This window comes from Labrus bergylta, chromosome 7, assembly GCF_963930695.1.
Source record: "Labrus bergylta chromosome 7, fLabBer1.1, whole genome shotgun sequence".
Taxonomy (NCBI): Eukaryota; Metazoa; Chordata; class Actinopteri; order Labriformes; family Labridae; genus Labrus; species Labrus bergylta.
Genome location: NC_089201.1, coordinates 20,197,162 through 20,215,045, shown reverse-complemented (window position 1 = coordinate 20,215,045; position 17,884 = coordinate 20,197,162). Strand labels below are relative to the sequence as shown.

Below are 17,884 nucleotides of genomic sequence, written 5' to 3'. Positions count from 1 at the left end.
AACAAGCAGACAACGAAATCAGACTAATAAAATGAAAAATAAAAACAATTAACGATATCACAGAGTAAAAGCATTTTTATAAAAGAATGTCTTGAGTAGAGACATAAAACAAGGGACTGAATCTGCAAGTCTGATCTCCTCTGGCAGGCTGTCCCAAAGTCTGGGGGCTCTGACAGCAAAGGCCCTGTCCCCTTTAGTTTTTAGCCTGGAACAGCCGGTAGGGCTCTGCCAGAGGATCGCAGACTGCATATTGGTTCATAAGTGGTTAAAAGGTAGGCAAGTTATAGTTTTTATTTTGCAAAGCCTTGTTTTTATTTTAGTTTCAGTTAACCAAAATGATTTTACAGTTCATTTTCTATCAGTTTCTATAATAACCATAACCATAACGATTATATTCATTTTTTCAGATTTTCCATAATGAACACAATAATGGAGATTAGGACCCCTGTGCCAATCAAAATAGAAGATACAATGTTGAAGGTGCAGGCGGTTCTTCCATACTGTCGAGCCCCCTCCAGATCACCAACCATCTTCCGATCTCTGGACTGAAACGACAGAAGCACCTCTCATTATGTTCAGTAAATTGTTTATCTTCAAGAAAAAAACGAAGTTGAACATGTTTATTTTTTACATCTTTGTCAAGATAATGTAAATATTTACGGATGATTGAATGATTGTATAATGAAGCGAAAATGGTCTTCATCTCAAACCTGTCATCCTTTCAATGATGAGTCTTTTTTTTCTTACTCACTGATAGATTGGAATTTCAAATTGAAAAAATCTCCAAAAAGACCCTTCAAATAAAGCGAAGCTTTTAACAATACTTTTACATGTTTTTGAAATTTAAGAACTTCACTCAAGTTTTCTGCAAAAACCAGGAGAAGAAACTTCTTCTCCTGGTATTGTTCATGAACATTTTATGCTTTTTCAATGTCAAAGACCGAGTTATTTTGTTCATCAGCGAGTCTTAACTGATGTTTTTAAACTGACCTTGATGGAGTAGATGAGAGCCAACAGTCCGAGGTAGAAGGGGTTTGAGTAGACGAAGCAGCAGAGGGACCAGATGATGTGGTCTTTGGGGGGCTCAGTGACGATGTTCACAGTGGTGGGATGAACCACTGTAGGCTGTCCTGGATATCCAGGCTGTCCTGGATATCCTGGATATCCTTCATATCCCCTCCCCTGCAGTGGAACACCTTCAGGATTCATCTCAGTCGTCTTATCTGTAGGTTTGGAGTGCAGGCTGCAGGAGGGTGTACACACACTATGATCGTGTCGCTGTGAGTGTTGGTGTGCTCCTTTGAGGGTAAGCACAGCACAGGCTGCTTTTCTACCTGATACCAGCGAATGAGCTAAAACCAACCTGACCACAATGGGTATGCAAGATTAGCTTCTTCTTAAACTTTGAATAACACCCATTCTTGAGAATTGGGAAAAATCATGTCCCTGGCAAACAAGATTAAAAATATCACTTACAAATACACTTATTATGAAAATCTCTTTTTTAGAGATTTTTATATATGAAACCAATTTGAAATACCTAATTTTGGTTCTGATTTATTTTCTTTTTAAGTCTAAACCTGACCTTTGACAGAAAGCACCCTTGTCCAAGACACACATTTATAAACTATTTAAAAATGTGTCAAAATCATACAAAATCTTAAAACTACAAAACCTACTGATACAACGGGTGTAAAAACAAAAGACTATTATAGTCATCTACATTTTAAAATGTATTTTTTATGATCATTTTGACCCGTTAAAAAGTGTCCCAGTTTTTTGTGAACTCCGTCAGACTTTTACAAAAACACAAAATAATCAGGCATAAAAAGAGGTGAGCTATAACCAAAGGACCCCTGTCTTCATTCCTCAACTAAATAAGGTCTTATGGTTTATTAATCTGTGTTTTGGTTGGCATTGAGGGAACTCTAAGCAACTTTAAAAACTGAAATGGCAACTTACTATAGATGAGCTAGATGAGATAACTGGCATTTTAGTTTTCTCTTCTCATACAGCGTTGAAGAAAACAAAGATGTCTTCAAACAAAAGAATGAGACATGAAAGGTGCTATTAAGCTTTGATTTAATACAGGCACTAAATACAAAATCTGATTTTAAATATTCATATAAAATATATTTTTTACACTTTGAAGAGTTAGCAAACACACAACAGGTCATACAGTGTATATTACACAGTGACACAATAAACTGTGCATTTAGTCGAGGGTCTTTTTCTCTGCATAGAATGGACAAACATGAAAGCCCTAAACTACATTTCTAGTCAGTCTGAAAGAAAACCAGAATAGGAGGGAATTAGTGGTTGTGTTTTTTGATTCGGATGAGGATGTAGTTGCTGTTTTTTTAATGCTACTTAGCCACATTAACCCTACGTTAACTGATAGACCACGATATAAATCAACAAAGTTTCTCTTTTCCACTAAAGAGAAGTTAATCAATGATTTTTGAGTTTCAGGTTAATTTATTTATATTTGTATTTAGTACAAAAAGGCACTATTGACTTTTTGATGAAGTGAAAGTAATTGTGTCCTTTTTGTAAACTGCATTACTGACAGGATATGCATCCGCCCACAAACACCCCCAGATCAAACTGAAAAATCATTTCAGTTTGAAAGTTCTTCTCATGAAGAATGCAATGATTTTTGAGGTTCAGTCAATCGTGAGGAAAACAAGCCAACGCTTATGATTGCCTGCAGTGAAAAATAAAAATACTGCTTCTTGCAGTTGGCATGTGCCAACACTACATAAAAAAATCAATGTATTTTACAACCTGATCGGAGATTAATGCTGAATATGTCACACATTGAATCACATGTGAATGTTAAAAGAAGACTAACAGAATAGCTGATTTGGATCTTTTTTTGGAGAGAGATGAATCAATCCAACATACAAACATAAGCTAAGAAATAATCACTCATCCTGGTACATGGAAGAAGCTGAGGTTGAACTTGAAACTCCAATCACACCTATATTTAAAAACAAACAAACAAACATTAGTATTGAGGCCATATTTGGTCAAAGGCAAGCCCTCCATTTCGTCATACTGTACTCGATCTAGTTAACATTAGTTGCCATAGTGGTCTTTGTTTCAGTCTGTAAAAAAAATAACAACTAAACAACTTCATCTGTTTTTGAAATTAGTGTTCAATCAAGACAAATGACAGAGATAAAGAATCTGCTGAATATTGAAAGCTTTGAGGATTTTGAGGAAAATCAACTGTTTGGATGGACTGAATGAAAAAAAAAAAAAAAACACAACCCTCACATTACAAGTCGGTGTTTCAGTCTCGTCATTATACTAATTGTTTAGTCCAATCTCGTTACTCTTAGTAGCAGTTGTTAATCAAGAAGTGCATTTGCTCTGCGATACATGAGGGTGCTGCCCCTTCTGGAAATTTAAGGCATCACATCTTGGAGAATGCGGCGACGGCCGAGACTCCTGGACGGCTGTAGACATGCACGGGTGTGTTCTAAGAGAGTGGAAGTGAAAGAGAGAGAGAGAGAGAGTTGGTACAACTGTATACCAGATGCACATCTTAGAAAACGTTACCTGCAGACAACTGTTTACGACAACATTAATAAATCTGCATTATGAAATGTTGCCACCAGACACACAAAAAAATATATACAGTATATCCAAATGTTCCGACAATTAATGTGCCCAATGTCTGTCATGGAATAACTTTCATTTCTGTTTAACATCCTTGTCCTCGTGAGCAGGCTGAATGTTATCCTTGATCTATAAACATCTGTATACAATATGAGCTCAAATACTGAAGACTGAAAATGGTAAATTCACTTGTATAGCGCTTTTTTCTAGTCTTCTGACTACACAAAGTGCTTTTACACTGTATGTCACACCCACACATTCACACACTGATGTCAGAGGCTGCTATGTCAAGTGTCCATCAGAAGTACCTAATCCCATTCACACACATTCATACGCCACACACGAAGCAGCGGGAGCAATTCATTCCTGCCCAAGGACACATCAGACATGTTGCTGCAGGAGCTGGGGATCGAACCCTCAACCTTCCAGTTGAGAGACGGCCGACTCTACATCTGAGCCGCCTCATGTCAGCCCTTGTCAGAGGTTGGCAGTCAGTGCCAGTAAGGCCTTCTCTGCTGGCCTTAACACTGAATCAGAATCACAAACTTTTATATGTAATTTTTTATTTTATTTATTTATCGTGATTATGATTTTTGCCATAATCAAGCAGCCCTACGATAGTTGCCTTGATATTTTAAGCTAGGGTAGATCATTCATGTCAGAAACTTTTTTATTTTCTATGAAATTTTTTTTTTGTATGCAGACAGTAAATAATTCATCAACTGCTCTGATAAAATGAAGTAAAGAAATCCATTCATATGCAAACATTTGCTCCCCACAGAACAGCTGTTGAGGAAAACCATGAAATTTAAATGTGGACCTGCTAGAATAGCTGAAAACAATAGTCAGGACACTTCCAAAATGTCAAAGTCATGATGACACTAAAGAAACAGCGCCCAGGGAATCCCCTCAGTCATTCAGATTCCTGCCTGAATGTTTGCTTCAAGTTTTATAAACATATCAAAACTACTCGCCAAGAATCAATCAGACAGTTACTATTTACCTGCTGGGCCTCATTATTGAACTTGTTGAGAAGATTCTGAACCCGGTTTCCATAGTCTGGATGGACAGCCTTCAAGTTCTCAATCTGCAGGAGAAAACAGATAATATGATATTAAGGCCCTGAAAAAGATGTTCTTTATACTTCTAACAATCAGAGTCTGATCAAATGTCTTTTGTCAAACGGTCCAGATATGATGATTCTTTTGGAAGATAGAATACCTTATTGTGATTTGACTTACTCAATTATTTATTTATGTTTATTAATAAACACTGAGAGGAAGATGGCAGATGCAGTGATCAATTTTGGTTTCTCAAAGGTTTAGAGTTGCAATCTTGCTTGGAAACATGAAACCAGACCTGACCACAGTAAAACAGAGAGCGTGTTCTTCTCTGTGAAAGATTTCCACAGTGTGACCAGAAGCCACAGTGTTGTGGTCACCTGTTGACAGTTGAGGGTGGGTGACGCATGACGGAAATTAAATCAGGTCAATTGCTAGTTCTGTTATTTCACCCCTTAATATAACATCATTGTTACATTGTTGTTGAGCACTTCCACATTAAACACGATGACATTAAGATCCCAAATGAACGCTTATATTAGTTTAATAGCATTAATTGTGTGCAGTTCTATGTCCCTTTCAGCGTACCATAGATAAGTCACTACAGTTAACGATTTACATTTAATGTCCACTGTGTCACATCAAACACTTCCTTTTCTCACGGTTTTCTTCGAAAATAAAGGCAGGATTTCTCTTTCAAACAGGAAGTAAAGCACAAGAGCTTAAACAGTACAACATAGAAGTATATTTATAAATATGAAAGTACGACAAATACAGTTTTGAAATGCTCAATAAAGACATTTCAAACATAAAAATGTGATTCAAGTTGATTAGCTATTGAATTTAGCCATTTCAAAGTGTCTATAACCTGATGCAACTTCCTCCAACGCCTTCAAACTCCTTTTTCAAAGGTCTGAAGGAACAAGGTCCCCCACATCCAAATCCTCCTGTAGCAGATTCTAAGGGCGCACTCACACTAGGCAATCTGTGCCGTGCCCAAGCACGCTTCACCGCTAAAGTTCCCCGATGTATGGACGCAGAATCGACCATGTGTCTTTATTTATTTCCTCGAGTAAGCCTGTCTTGTAAACTGAGCACGCTTCATTATTAAGTAAAGCCATGCATGTGTTGTATTACGACCTTATGTGCAAGAGGTAGCCGTGCTCGGGCCCGGTTAGTCCTGGAGCAGTGTGAGAGCAGGCCAGCGGGGTAATGGGGAGGGGGGGCAACCGTGCTTAAGCACAGTACGGGACAACTTTGCTAGTGTGAGTGCGCCCTAAGCCAAATAGGGCAGCCTACCTATAACTCCTGTATTCTCATGTAAAGAGGCACTTTGGAGACAGATATGAAAAACAGGGTGAGGAGTGTAGCTTCCAGCATTATTCAAATGAACAAAATGACGTACATAAGAAGGAAGAAAGTTAAGAAATAGCTCATAAACCAGGAAATGCCAGTGATTTAGTCAACATGACAATGCAGGGAAGCTGACACAAGCATATAGTGCCAGGTGCAGTGATGAGTAAGGGCCTTCAGATTCTTAATGAACCTGAATAATCCATGGTATCTGACATCACTGAGAAAATGTATGCACAAAAAAGATGACTTCAAAGTCTTTATGTAAAAGTTAGCAAATCAACCATTAAGAAGCCCTCAGACTCATTCATATCATTCTGCAATCATAGTAGAAGTCAGGATCAGTACAAATCACTGTTCCCTGACAACTTGTTAAAAAAACAAGTCAGTGCATTTACCAGTTTAATAACCATGACGACCTATGTCGTCCAAGGTAATAGGAAAACAACTAAAGTTACCATTATAAACTCGTCCAAATCTTATGCCTTTTTTTAAACAATAAATGCTTAATCCCAAAATAAACTACTAACCGGACCTCTTAAGTCTTCTTTAGTAACTGTTCCCTTTGAGCAAGATTTAAGTAACATTTCTGTTCTGTTTCATTTCACACTGTATACATGATCACATTTTCTTTGATTGTTTGAAGAACACTTTAGAACTGCCTGGTGCATGAATTGGGAGATTTCAATTTAATCGCCTCTGCCTAAACCCAGATACAGACACCAAGCTTCATGAGCACAGTGTTTGGTTTCCAGAGAGCCACATCCTGTGGTTTTAGCACGCTCGTTCATAAAGCCATCAGTATTTTATTTTTTAAATGTTTCCTGCTACGGGGCAATAAACATGTTAAAGAACATGTCATTTGATTTAAACAGTGGAAGTATTATGTTTGGACAACTCTTAGTAGAAGCATGACAGCATCAAGCATGTCCAGGTGACAGAGACTGTGTGGATAATAATGCAGTGAGGACTCACCATGCGCTTTTGGATGAAGAGCTGGGCTCCTTTCAGGGCACCAGCCATGTTACTGCAAAGCCTCTCCCGCTCCTCCTCATTCAACACCTCGGTGTAGAAGGTCCGAACCTGCAATTCAAATTTGAAAACACACATTAAATACCTGGTAAGAGTAGATTGAATCAAAATGATATCCATTTCAGTCCACTTCATACAGACAGGATAGCTTCAAAATAAAGCCAATCATCTCTAGCCTTGTCACGATCCTGGTTACCTTAGAGTAGTAACACACATACAGTTCATGTGTAGATTAGTTCACTTGTTTTGCTCTACAATGATTCATTATTATTGATTTTCATTTCAGTCTTTATTTGAAAACCATATTGACTTATGTCCATGGTGACTTGTGAAAGAGGAGGAACCTGTTAGACATAACACTGACTTATTATGTTGGGCTCTGAAGCTGTTAGCTGTGTCTGTTTGGTACAGGGCAGGAAGCGCACAGGAAATTAGCAGAGAAGAAGAACCATCCTGGTGGTGAAATCGGTTTGTGTAAACCGGCTGGTGCTTGTTATATCGGGATGTTTTCTTCACCTGTGCGACATTGTCCTCATCTCTACTGTTGTAACGGCTCACATCTGGAGACACCTTGAACTTGGACTCCACAAACTGAGGCTGGGTGTCAGGAGCACTGAAGCTGTTGGGATAGTAGTTTGGGGCTCCACCTAGAAGCCGGACAGAACAAACTGCTATGTTAAAATCTGAACAGAATAAAGAACTTTATTGACTGTGTGCATGGATGGCTGTGGTTAGTTTTAAACTCAGTTTGAATTAGATGAGCAACTTACAATTCTTCTTAAACACCCTCCTATTAGTATGAGTCCTATTGCATTTCATACAGTCTCAATGGCGACATCTGTTGGGCAACTCTTGGTCTTGCCCTGTTGTATTTTACCAAGTCTTTTCAAAAAACTAAAAATTTGTATGTCTGGATGTTAGTGGGAGATCAAATGTATTAAACTGATGTGTTTTATAGACTGAATTCACTCTAACTTCATCACTCAGGTTTGATGTTTGTCGTAGTGTGCTTTGTCTCAGACATGGTGGCTCATCTTTCCTGGACACACTGTGAGTAACCCAATCGCTGCAAATACTACAATGCTCCTTTGATATATACAGACTAAAGATAGATTAGGTAGATTATACAAGATTTATTTTTTGCACTACATACAAAGCTTCAACAGTAAAGCCTTTGAGTCTGTCTCTGTTATTGCGTCACACACAGGTTGGACTATGACTCACCTTGGTTGTCAAACATGCACATCGGACCATCGCGCTGGTAGTTGGTCACACGGCTCCTGAATGGACAGTTGACAGGGAGCTGCAGGTTGTTAGCTCCCAGCCGGTGTCGATGCGTGTCTGGGTAGGAGAAGAGACGGCCCTAGACAAAGATAAAGGAGATGAACATCAACAGGGCATCGCTTAACTGAAGGGTCTGTCTTTAAAAAAACAAAACAAGATTTCTCGTTGGTCATTTATTCAAAAGATTAGGGTCCAGACTAAGACCTGCTGGGAGACAATAAAGTCTTGGGGGTCACCCAATACCCTCATTAAGATGCCTGAACATGCACTTAAACAGGACACCATAGAGACAGTTATTATTTGAAGTTACAGGAACAGTTTAGCTGAAAAAACTTTTTTTAGATTCAGTATTACTGGAAAATGTGTCAAGAATAACAAATGAAAAGAAAGAAAGTTGTGTTTACCTGCAGCATCTTGTCTGGGCTGGCCTCGATACCTGGTGGCATGTTGCTGGGATTGAAGGCGAGTTGCTCCACCTCAGCAAAGTAGTTCATTGGGTTCCTATTGAGCACCTGTTTGCCCACAGGGATCAGAGGGTACTCTTTGTGAGACTGATGTGGATTTCCTTGTTGTTGATATGTTTGATGATGAAGAAATTCGCCGTTGAGACTGACTTGCTTTCAAAGAGTATAATTTTATTTAAGCAAGAAACAGAATCACTGGTCACGTCTGACCAGGAGGATCAAGAAGCCAATAATGATCTCTGTCGAACACACAGAGACAATTGCTTATATGCATCTAAACATCTGTTTTCCCGTCATGGGTCATAAAAACATCAAGTTACACAACCATATATGGCAATACTCCTATACAACACCTCAGTTTAAACATTCCACCTAAGGGGACTCCTAAATCTCCTTCAGATACTATCTCCAGACGCACCCATTGTAAACTTATATTATCTCTGTCCTGGTTACATCAGACACTTCATAGTCCCCCCTAGCGAGACTATAGTCTCGCAAACGAGATAAATTATACAATTATGATGTTAATTAGCCTCATACGAATCACTTCTGTTCATGCTTAACCTTAGTAATATAGTAAAATTTTATTTGTGGAGTGTGAGAGCGAAAAACCCATCAGGCAGCTATCTTTCTTTATTATCCATCAAACAATCTAGACAGGAAAACTCTCTCACGGTTCCTTTGCCCCAGGCAACCACCTATAGTACTCCAAACCAATTAAAAAGAAAAAGGGTTATGAAAACTTTTCAGGATGATATATAAATGCACACATTTAAAACCTCAGAAATAAAATCTAAAAATTGTCCAAAGTCAGGCTGGTCGACCCATCGCACCTTCCAATGGACCTCTCCCTACCTAACACCACTTTCCCTAAGGATCGATAAAGAAAGAAAACACCTGAGGTCCCAATATATGCATCTCATACAGTTCCAGAAAAATATGTCTTGCTAAAAATATCTACTATAAAGTAAAACATACAAAAATATTTATCAACAATACAAGTTACATTGTAATAAACCTTCAATGATTTTTCAATCGAAACCCCTCATCATGATGTCTTCATTCAGGTTTCCGTTGTCCATTTCCATCCTCCATTTTCTTAAGTTTGGTTGTTTCAACTCCATTAATCTGGAAGAATCTCTGGACAATCAGCCACCCTCACATTGGTCTCCCAAATATCATCCTGGGAAGAAAAATCAACAACCAGTATCTTTGTACATACAAAACCATCAAAGATATTCATTTTTGTATCATACTTTCACATTATTCCACTACATGATTAACATATACATGATTAATATACATGATTAAAATATTCAATTCCCCCCTTTTATCAATTCACTTCCAGTTCAAAATAATAGTGAGTCAATGTTGAATTCAGATATTCAAAAATGGATATTTCTCTCCAATCTCTATGACCTCCTCACCTTCACTTAGGTCATTACCACTCAGTAGCGGCATCTGAATGTTTTCTCCTGGCATCACAACTCCTACCCATCTCAATATCATAGCCTTAGCAAAGGTCAACAACAGCGTACAAAAACAAAACATCACACACAGTGATAGAAGGGTAGCCACCAAAATCTGAACCACTATAGCTCCTACTGGTCCTAATTGGTCTTGTAACCAAGTATTCGCAGACCATCCCGCTCTTTCTGATGGACCAAATGAATCCCTAATTAGTTTCAAAGCATCTATGACACTAGTCATATTGTCAGTAGCATCAGGAATCAAAGTGTAACAGGCTTCTCCAGTTAGATTCAAAGCTACACAGAGGCCACCTTGTTTGGCCAAAATGTAATCAAGAGCCATGTCATGTTTCAGCAACGTCAATCGATGACTGCTCTGAGTATTTGACAAATATTCAAAACCTTTTATGGTCTCGTTTGCAAAACCTTGCAGGGTATATGTAATATTATCAATATGATCAGCTAAGTATGTAACACCATACCATGGAAACAATCCTATTCCCCATTTCTCTCCCAAACTTATCCTCCAATGATAAGACTCCAAGTTGTGAAATTGTGCCAAATCTCTTTTCTTTCTACTGCTAGAGAGTGTCGTAGAGTTATCCTCATCAGACCCTTGTCCCTTCTGAATAACAAAAACATCATACGGAAGTTTCAACTGTGCCATATAACAACATCCAATCCAACCATAAGGTAAAAATAAGTATGCCTTATCACCACAAATCCACCAGATGTCTTTAAATGTTCCTATGGTAAAATTACCCTGTAATATCTTCATACTGATAAAGGAGATTTATATATGATAAGTTCTTCAACCAAGCACAATTCCGTTGAGGTGTAAATAGATGCACCGACACGGCCATCCAATAATCATATGGTGCTTGTTGCTTAAATACCAACCACGATAGCGCATTATTTTGACATTTAGAAGTTAAAGGTTCTGGTACCGTCTCTAGAATTGAAGGCCATGTGCCTGGTGCTGGAACTCTCACAACACATGGACCACTCAAATTACTAGCCAATCTAACAGAGTGAGTCAACTGTTGGTACCACATATTTCTACTTGCCCACGGGTCTGCAATTTGCAACACCGAGGAATCAAACCCATAAGCTTTCCATTGGGTTTCACGCTTCTCTAATGCATGAAGATGTTTAGTCATGACTTCTGATGTTCCGTCAGCATCTACAAAATCACCAATCAGATTCGACATAGTCATCTGAATTGTTTCAGCTGCCTTAACTAATGTAGATGTAGCAACAGATGTCAACATCATACCTACAGACTTTGTAGACACCGAAGAACTCATCATTGTTTCGTTGATAGTAAATCCCATCTTTACAACCTCACTTGTAAAATTACTCGCAGCTAGAGTAGTAACCAAAGTTGATACGTTAATACTACTAGTTATTCTCTGAGCTACAGTAGTAGACATCATCTGTTCATCAGTCACCCTTGGAGTGACTAGTTGCTTTTGACCCTCTTTAGCCACCGTAACTACTTCAATAGGATCTAGGCCTTCTACCACAAGCATTATCTTACGAGTTCTATACCCTTTTACCCAATAATTGTGATATGGTACAAATTTAAACTCTGGATCCAAATAAGTGCATGTATATTCTCCCTGATCTTCCCTTGTTACATTGATTAGGACAAGTGTACAGTCGTCTTCAACCCTAAACAACCTTATGTGATTATACAAAATATACTTTCTTTGATCACGAGGCACACTATTAATTTCAGGTCCTGTTAGCACTATTTCTTCACCACGAGCATTTTTCCAAATTAGGGGGATTATTATCATCATTATTCCATTTTCCACATTTACATGGAAGGCGTGCTGAATTCCCTAACGTAGCTTTAATCACAATGTTTACAGGAATTTGAGTTGTAGAAATCATCTGAGGCTCAGCTGTATTTAGACGCAATATCTCTGTGACGTCAGTAACCTTCAGTTTTGAAAAGGTGGATGTCTGCTTTATTTTCTCAATCAGCGGGAGAGTTGATATGGTAGTTGACAGTTTTCCTACTTCAACAACCAGGGGTTTTGCAATTCTAGTTTCATTTAGTACCACTAAAGTCACAATACTGTTTCTGTAACCTAACCCCAATTGGACACTATGCTCTCCCATATTTACTAATTTTGGGTCATAATATGTACACTTATAGTCACCTTGATCTTCAATCTGAGATCTACGTAAATAAAGACTACAGTCTCCCTCAATCTTTGACCTTCTTCGATCATTAAGCAACACATACTTTTCTAGTGGTGATGTCCCCAATAAATCAATAACCTTACCATGGCTATCTTCCCACTTGACTCGGAATTTCCCTTTCCCATTATTTTCCTTTGTACACTGACATGGGAGCTGAACTGACTTTCCCAAAATCACTTCTACTCTAGTCCTCGTAACGTTTTGGTCTAACCTTTCTTCGGGTTGGCCTTGGACTCCTTGGTCCAACTGGGTCTGTGAATTTTCCTGTAGAGGCATCACAGCCCTCTGGAGTCTTTGACTCATGCTCTTGAGAAATAGACTCTGTTGTTTCTGGGACATGTTGTAAATCAATGTCACCAAATCGTCTTTCTTGCTCATGGACTGACAAGTCATCCCTGACATCATCAAAAGTGTAATCAAAATCATCATGCATAGCCCCAACATGGTCAATCCCTTCTTCCGGATCGTGACCTTGGGGGTCTGCATGAACCTCTGCTGCTTCTGCAGCTTCTGTTGGCTCTCTTGCGCTTTCAACATCTCGGTTCTGTGATCGTGGAACCTCTTCTGTTGGCGCTTTAACACAATGTGATAAATGATACCAGGTAGGAGACCCTTTAACCTGGACCGCAGTTCCCGTACTGCGGACTACTTCAAATGGTCCTTCGCGGCGTTCATTAAACCACTTCCTCCTAAACACCTTCACGAATACCTTGTCTCCAGGTTGCACTGCATTTGTCTTTTGCTCATCGAGTCTCTCTTGCACCTCCTCTCGTTTTTGCCTGTCAGAGACATATGTGTATATTCTCTTATGTAAAGCAGCCATGTAATTAACATACACTCGCATTTCATCTTCTAAAAGGGCTAAACTTGGACCCTTGCCACTTGTACGCAAACAAGGTGTCGGCATCCGTCTGCCCATTGCCAACTCATGGGGTGTCATGCGCAAATCACGGAGCCCACTTGAACGACACACCATTAACGCCAGTGGAAGCGCTTCCACCCAATTCAAACCTGTGTGTTGGCAGATTTTAACAATGCGGTTTTTTAACACACCATTCATTTTTTCACAAACACCTTGGCTTTGCGGATGATAAACAGCTCCTAAACGTTGTTTAATTCCCAATTTTTGCAGAATTAGTCTTACTGTTTTATCCACGAACTCAAAAACTTGGCAACAGACTGAGCATCTTTCCGCTTAGTTGGACAGGCCTCGGGCCACCTTGAAAATCTATCCACAACAACTAACATGTATCTTTTACCTCCTACCGGTCGTATCATGTCAACAAAATCCACAACTAACTCACGCATAGGACCTGTTGGCGTTGGAATGTAACCGGGAGGAACCATCACACCCCTACGAACGTTATTTTTTAGACAGATAGTACACCTGCCTATGACATAATCAATCTGTTCAAGCAAGTACGGTGCCCAAAAACCATGTTCTTTCGTGATCTTTCTCCTAACCTCCCCCCTTGCAACATGGGCTAAACCATGTGCCTCCTGGATCATCAGACCCAGCAGGTCTAACAATTTCCTTCACTGAGCATTCACTTATCTCTCTACTTCCTGAACCTTCACTATTCTACCTTACAATTCCTTCAACATAAATCTAACTCCTTGACCTTTCCTGTAAACAACAGAAAAGTCCTCTCCAACCTCAACATTCACCATACTCCTCTGAAATCTCCTCTGTTCTGTAACATTCACAAGCAAAGTGGCTTAGCTGTCCACAATTATGACACACTCCTGAAGACTGTTGGAAATTTCCTCCTCTGCCTCTTCCTAAACTTCCTTGACCTCTTCCTCTCCATATCTGTGGTTGGCCAAACCCTGGTTGCGGAAAAGGAGCATTGGGGATCATGGATAACGGCTGGGGTGGCTGATACTGGATCTGGTCATGCTGCGGTTGTGGTGGTAATTGAGTTGATTGAGGCTGACTCTGCATAACCACAGCTTGTTTCTTCTCCTTCTTCTTATTATCCACCAGCTGTAATTGGTTAAGCTTTCTAAGAGTTTCCTGGTCCTGTTCCTTCTGGTCATGCTCTTTTTTCCGATACAGATCAACTTGATGTGCTATGTGATCTGTATACACACCTTTTGCCATGCTTCCAAGACCAACCACCTCCGCCAGCTTGCTCCGCACTGGTAGGGGCAATCCCTTCTGTATCTTAGCTCTCAAAATTGATTGCTCCATTTGATTCAAATCTGGGTCATTTCCTGTGACATTTCTCCACACTTGATGAGCCCTTGACACATAAGCTCTTGGGTTTTCCTGTGGGCCCAATGGTTCAATGAGAATATTATCAGGGTGTACGTTGGTTGGAAATGTATCTCTCAATGCTCTCCACATCCGACCTCTACTGGCAGCCAACAATTCCGGATCATATACTGCAGTTGCCACATATCTATTAAGGCCTGCCGCCTGCAGGATTTCCTCCATCGCTGGGACCCCAATGAGGCTAGCCAAGAGTCTCTTAATGTCTCCCATGGCAGGCTGTGTTCCCACCAAAACCTCTTCCAACTTCGAAATCCAAGGATGCGCTCCATCTTGAAGAGTGGGTAACTTTTCAAGTATGTTTGACATGTCTGTACTTTGCCAAGGTTTATACTCTAAATTTTGACCTCGCACAATTACTGGACACATTTTATTGAATCTCTTTTCTTTTCTTGGACGTAATTCATACCCCAAAGTGTCAGACCTTTGAGACTTCTTCTGTATTTTCTTCCGTGTTTTTTTCAGTTCCTCTAGTTGCCTTTCCAAGACATGCTGGGTTGCTGGACAGGTAGATTCATTCATTTTCACAAGGCATCTATCTATAGTTCTCTCCACCTCTCTTAAAGCGCTGCATCCATCATCTTCCACCCCTAAACCGGCTGCTAATGGGTGAAGATATGAAGGACCTTCTCTCTCTGAGTCTTCATCATCATTGCTCACATCTGTGTCGTCCTTTCCTGGATCCACTCTTCTTATTGGCTTGTCTCCTTTTTTCTCCGCTTTAGCCAACATCCGTCTTACTGCTGGGTCATATCCACCAACAGCTTCATCCGAATCACTCTCACTGTCATCCTCTATGTCCAGTCGTCTGAACTGCTGACCGCTCCAACTTCTCAAACGGGTCTTTTTGTTTTTGCTGTCGGAGCTTGGGTACATTTCTATGGTCGTTGTAGCCTTTCCCTTCTCGATTATTTGTTCATCCTCGTCTGTGATGTGATAGTTGCCCTTCTGTATAATCACTGGGAGCTGGGGGTAAACATCAGTAAACTTCACTTCCTTCTCATAAGGCGGGGGCTTCTTTACTAAGGCAGTATGTGAGAAGGGTGTGTTAACCTTCTCCATTAACTTACCCACTGCCTTATCATTTTTCTGTATTTCTTGCATACCGCGGCCTCTTTTTTCATTTGCAGCTTCTAACAGTTTCTGTCCTTCATTTTCAAACAACTGCAAAACTCCAAGCTCAGTTTGTCTTTTCTCCATACGCCTTTTTCCCTTTTTCCCCTTCTTCTGCTTTACCTTGTATATAGACACAAGTACCTGTATTGTTTTGATCACATCCGGGTTCAAAGTCCCCTCTACTGGCCAAGGCTGGTCAATGTCAGGCCAACGCTTACTCCATTTTTCTGATATTTTTGGAATATCTTTAACAAGAGGATTAGTCTTCTGTACTACATCAACAGGAGTGATTGATATTGTAATTTTGGTGTCCATCTTTGACATTACAATGACCCTCTTAGTTCCTCGTATTGTAAGTCAAACTATTTAGAAAGTACTGTTACCACACTTTAAAGTGAATGAATTTGCCAACCCCAAAGGAGACCAAAGCCTTCTTACTATAAAAGCAAAAGCACTTCTTTATCACCTAATGCAACTTATCACACTTATTTATCTTTAAAATTATGGAAATAATGTCAATGTTCCATCTCAAAATAGCCCAGGTCAAGCTAGACCATACTCAGACAATGAAACCAGCATTCACAGCACTCAACTGCATTTGAATCAAATCAACTTTTCCATAAATGATCAATCAAATCAAAAATACTCCATTATTGACCAAATGCTTCAATTAGTCAGTCTGTTGCCAAGACTTCCTCCTATATAATTGTAATGTGATACATAGAAGAAACAATGTAAACCTCTATGCGAAAACAGACTAAGCATGTATCAAAGATGTTGACTATAAAAAATGAGTATACACAGATAGAAAAGTTCAGGTGTTTGTTGAAAGAGTTTGTGGATAAAACCGCACTGGCCTTGATCAAGCTGGATTCAGGATCCCTACATGCTGTCATCCGCAAGCTTCCAGTGCTTGTGAAGTACCCCCAGGTATCCTCATCTGCCTTTTTGGACTGATCCAGTTCAGACACAATCCATCTGTCTGTCTTCCCTTTAGCTCTCACACAGCATAGTAGAGAGAAACAGAGAAAACAGAAAGAAAACAAAACAAAAGTTTAATCACTCTGAATCCATATAGACAATGCAATAACAATTCAGTGAAATATGCACACATTATCTGTAATCTTTATCTATATATATATTTTTTTTTTTATTGCAAAGGCTGTCTCCCTACTGGGGGTGTGTTTTCCTTCCCTCTATGTCCCACAGAGAGAAGAAGGAGGAGGAAGGGCTCTCTCTCCACTCCTCTTCAAAAGGAGTAATCTAATTGGCTTTCTATGTGAGGCAACGCCTCTTGGACCCGCCTCCTAATTTTAGCAAGGGCTTCCAGTCTAACCTGGCTGTCAAAGGGTTAACATCGTCTCCAAACCCTATGGTCCAAACCTAGTGCATTTAATGCACAGACAGGCACATCTCACCCGTGGGTGCTGTGACACCCCTACTTTCACTAAAATGTACACTTTTTACTAGTGGAGTCATTAAAAGGAAACTTATCGGTCAAGTAAGATTTATTAAGTGACAACTAAGCCAATCATATCTATTTGATTACAGTTGAAGCACAGTAAGGTTACATTTGCATTTAATCCTCCTGTCACTCATCACTGAGTCAGAGCTCAGAGCTCACACATGGAAACATGCTGCATGTAGCATCCTTCTGAAAGAGAGTAAGTCACCCAAACAGAGGTTTTTAAGATAAATCCACCTCACAAAACAGCATAAGTGTAACATTTTCTCCTCTTGGTTGTTATTTTAGCTGTATGTATTTACTCCCATAACTTTACAATGTAGCAGAAGTCCCCTTTGCAGTTTTTCTAAATAAAAGCACATTTTATGTGAAGACCGGAAATAAAGAGACTGAGGCGTAAGGCAATAAGAAAAGCAAAATAATGGCATCACAAAGAACCGTTTTGAATCTGATTTCTAGAGCTAACTCGGTTACTCACAATGGATGTTCATAAAGTTAGTGTCTAATTATCTTTTGTAACTTTG

At 39.6% G+C, this 17,884-nt stretch overlaps 2 protein-coding genes across 2 annotated transcripts in view; both read right to left on the bottom strand.

The window, feature by feature from the left end:
- The window catches only part of LOC109975891 (catalase-like), a 46,285-nt gene that overhangs the window by 23,843 nt on the left and 4,558 nt on the right, over positions 1–17,884 (bottom strand). The window lies entirely within an intron of this gene.
- Positions 2,474–13,851, bottom strand: LOC109979511 (catalase-like). The gene is made up of 7 exons (XM_065956555.1): positions 13,771–13,851; positions 8,762–8,974; positions 8,298–8,436; positions 7,590–7,720; positions 7,017–7,124; positions 4,631–4,714; positions 2,474–3,487 (listed from the first exon to the last, which is right to left on the bottom strand). Exons 1-7 carry the CDS (start codon positions 13,849–13,851, stop codon positions 3,422–3,424), a joined length of 822 nt encoding a protein of 273 aa, XP_065812627.1. The 3' UTR covers positions 2,474–3,421.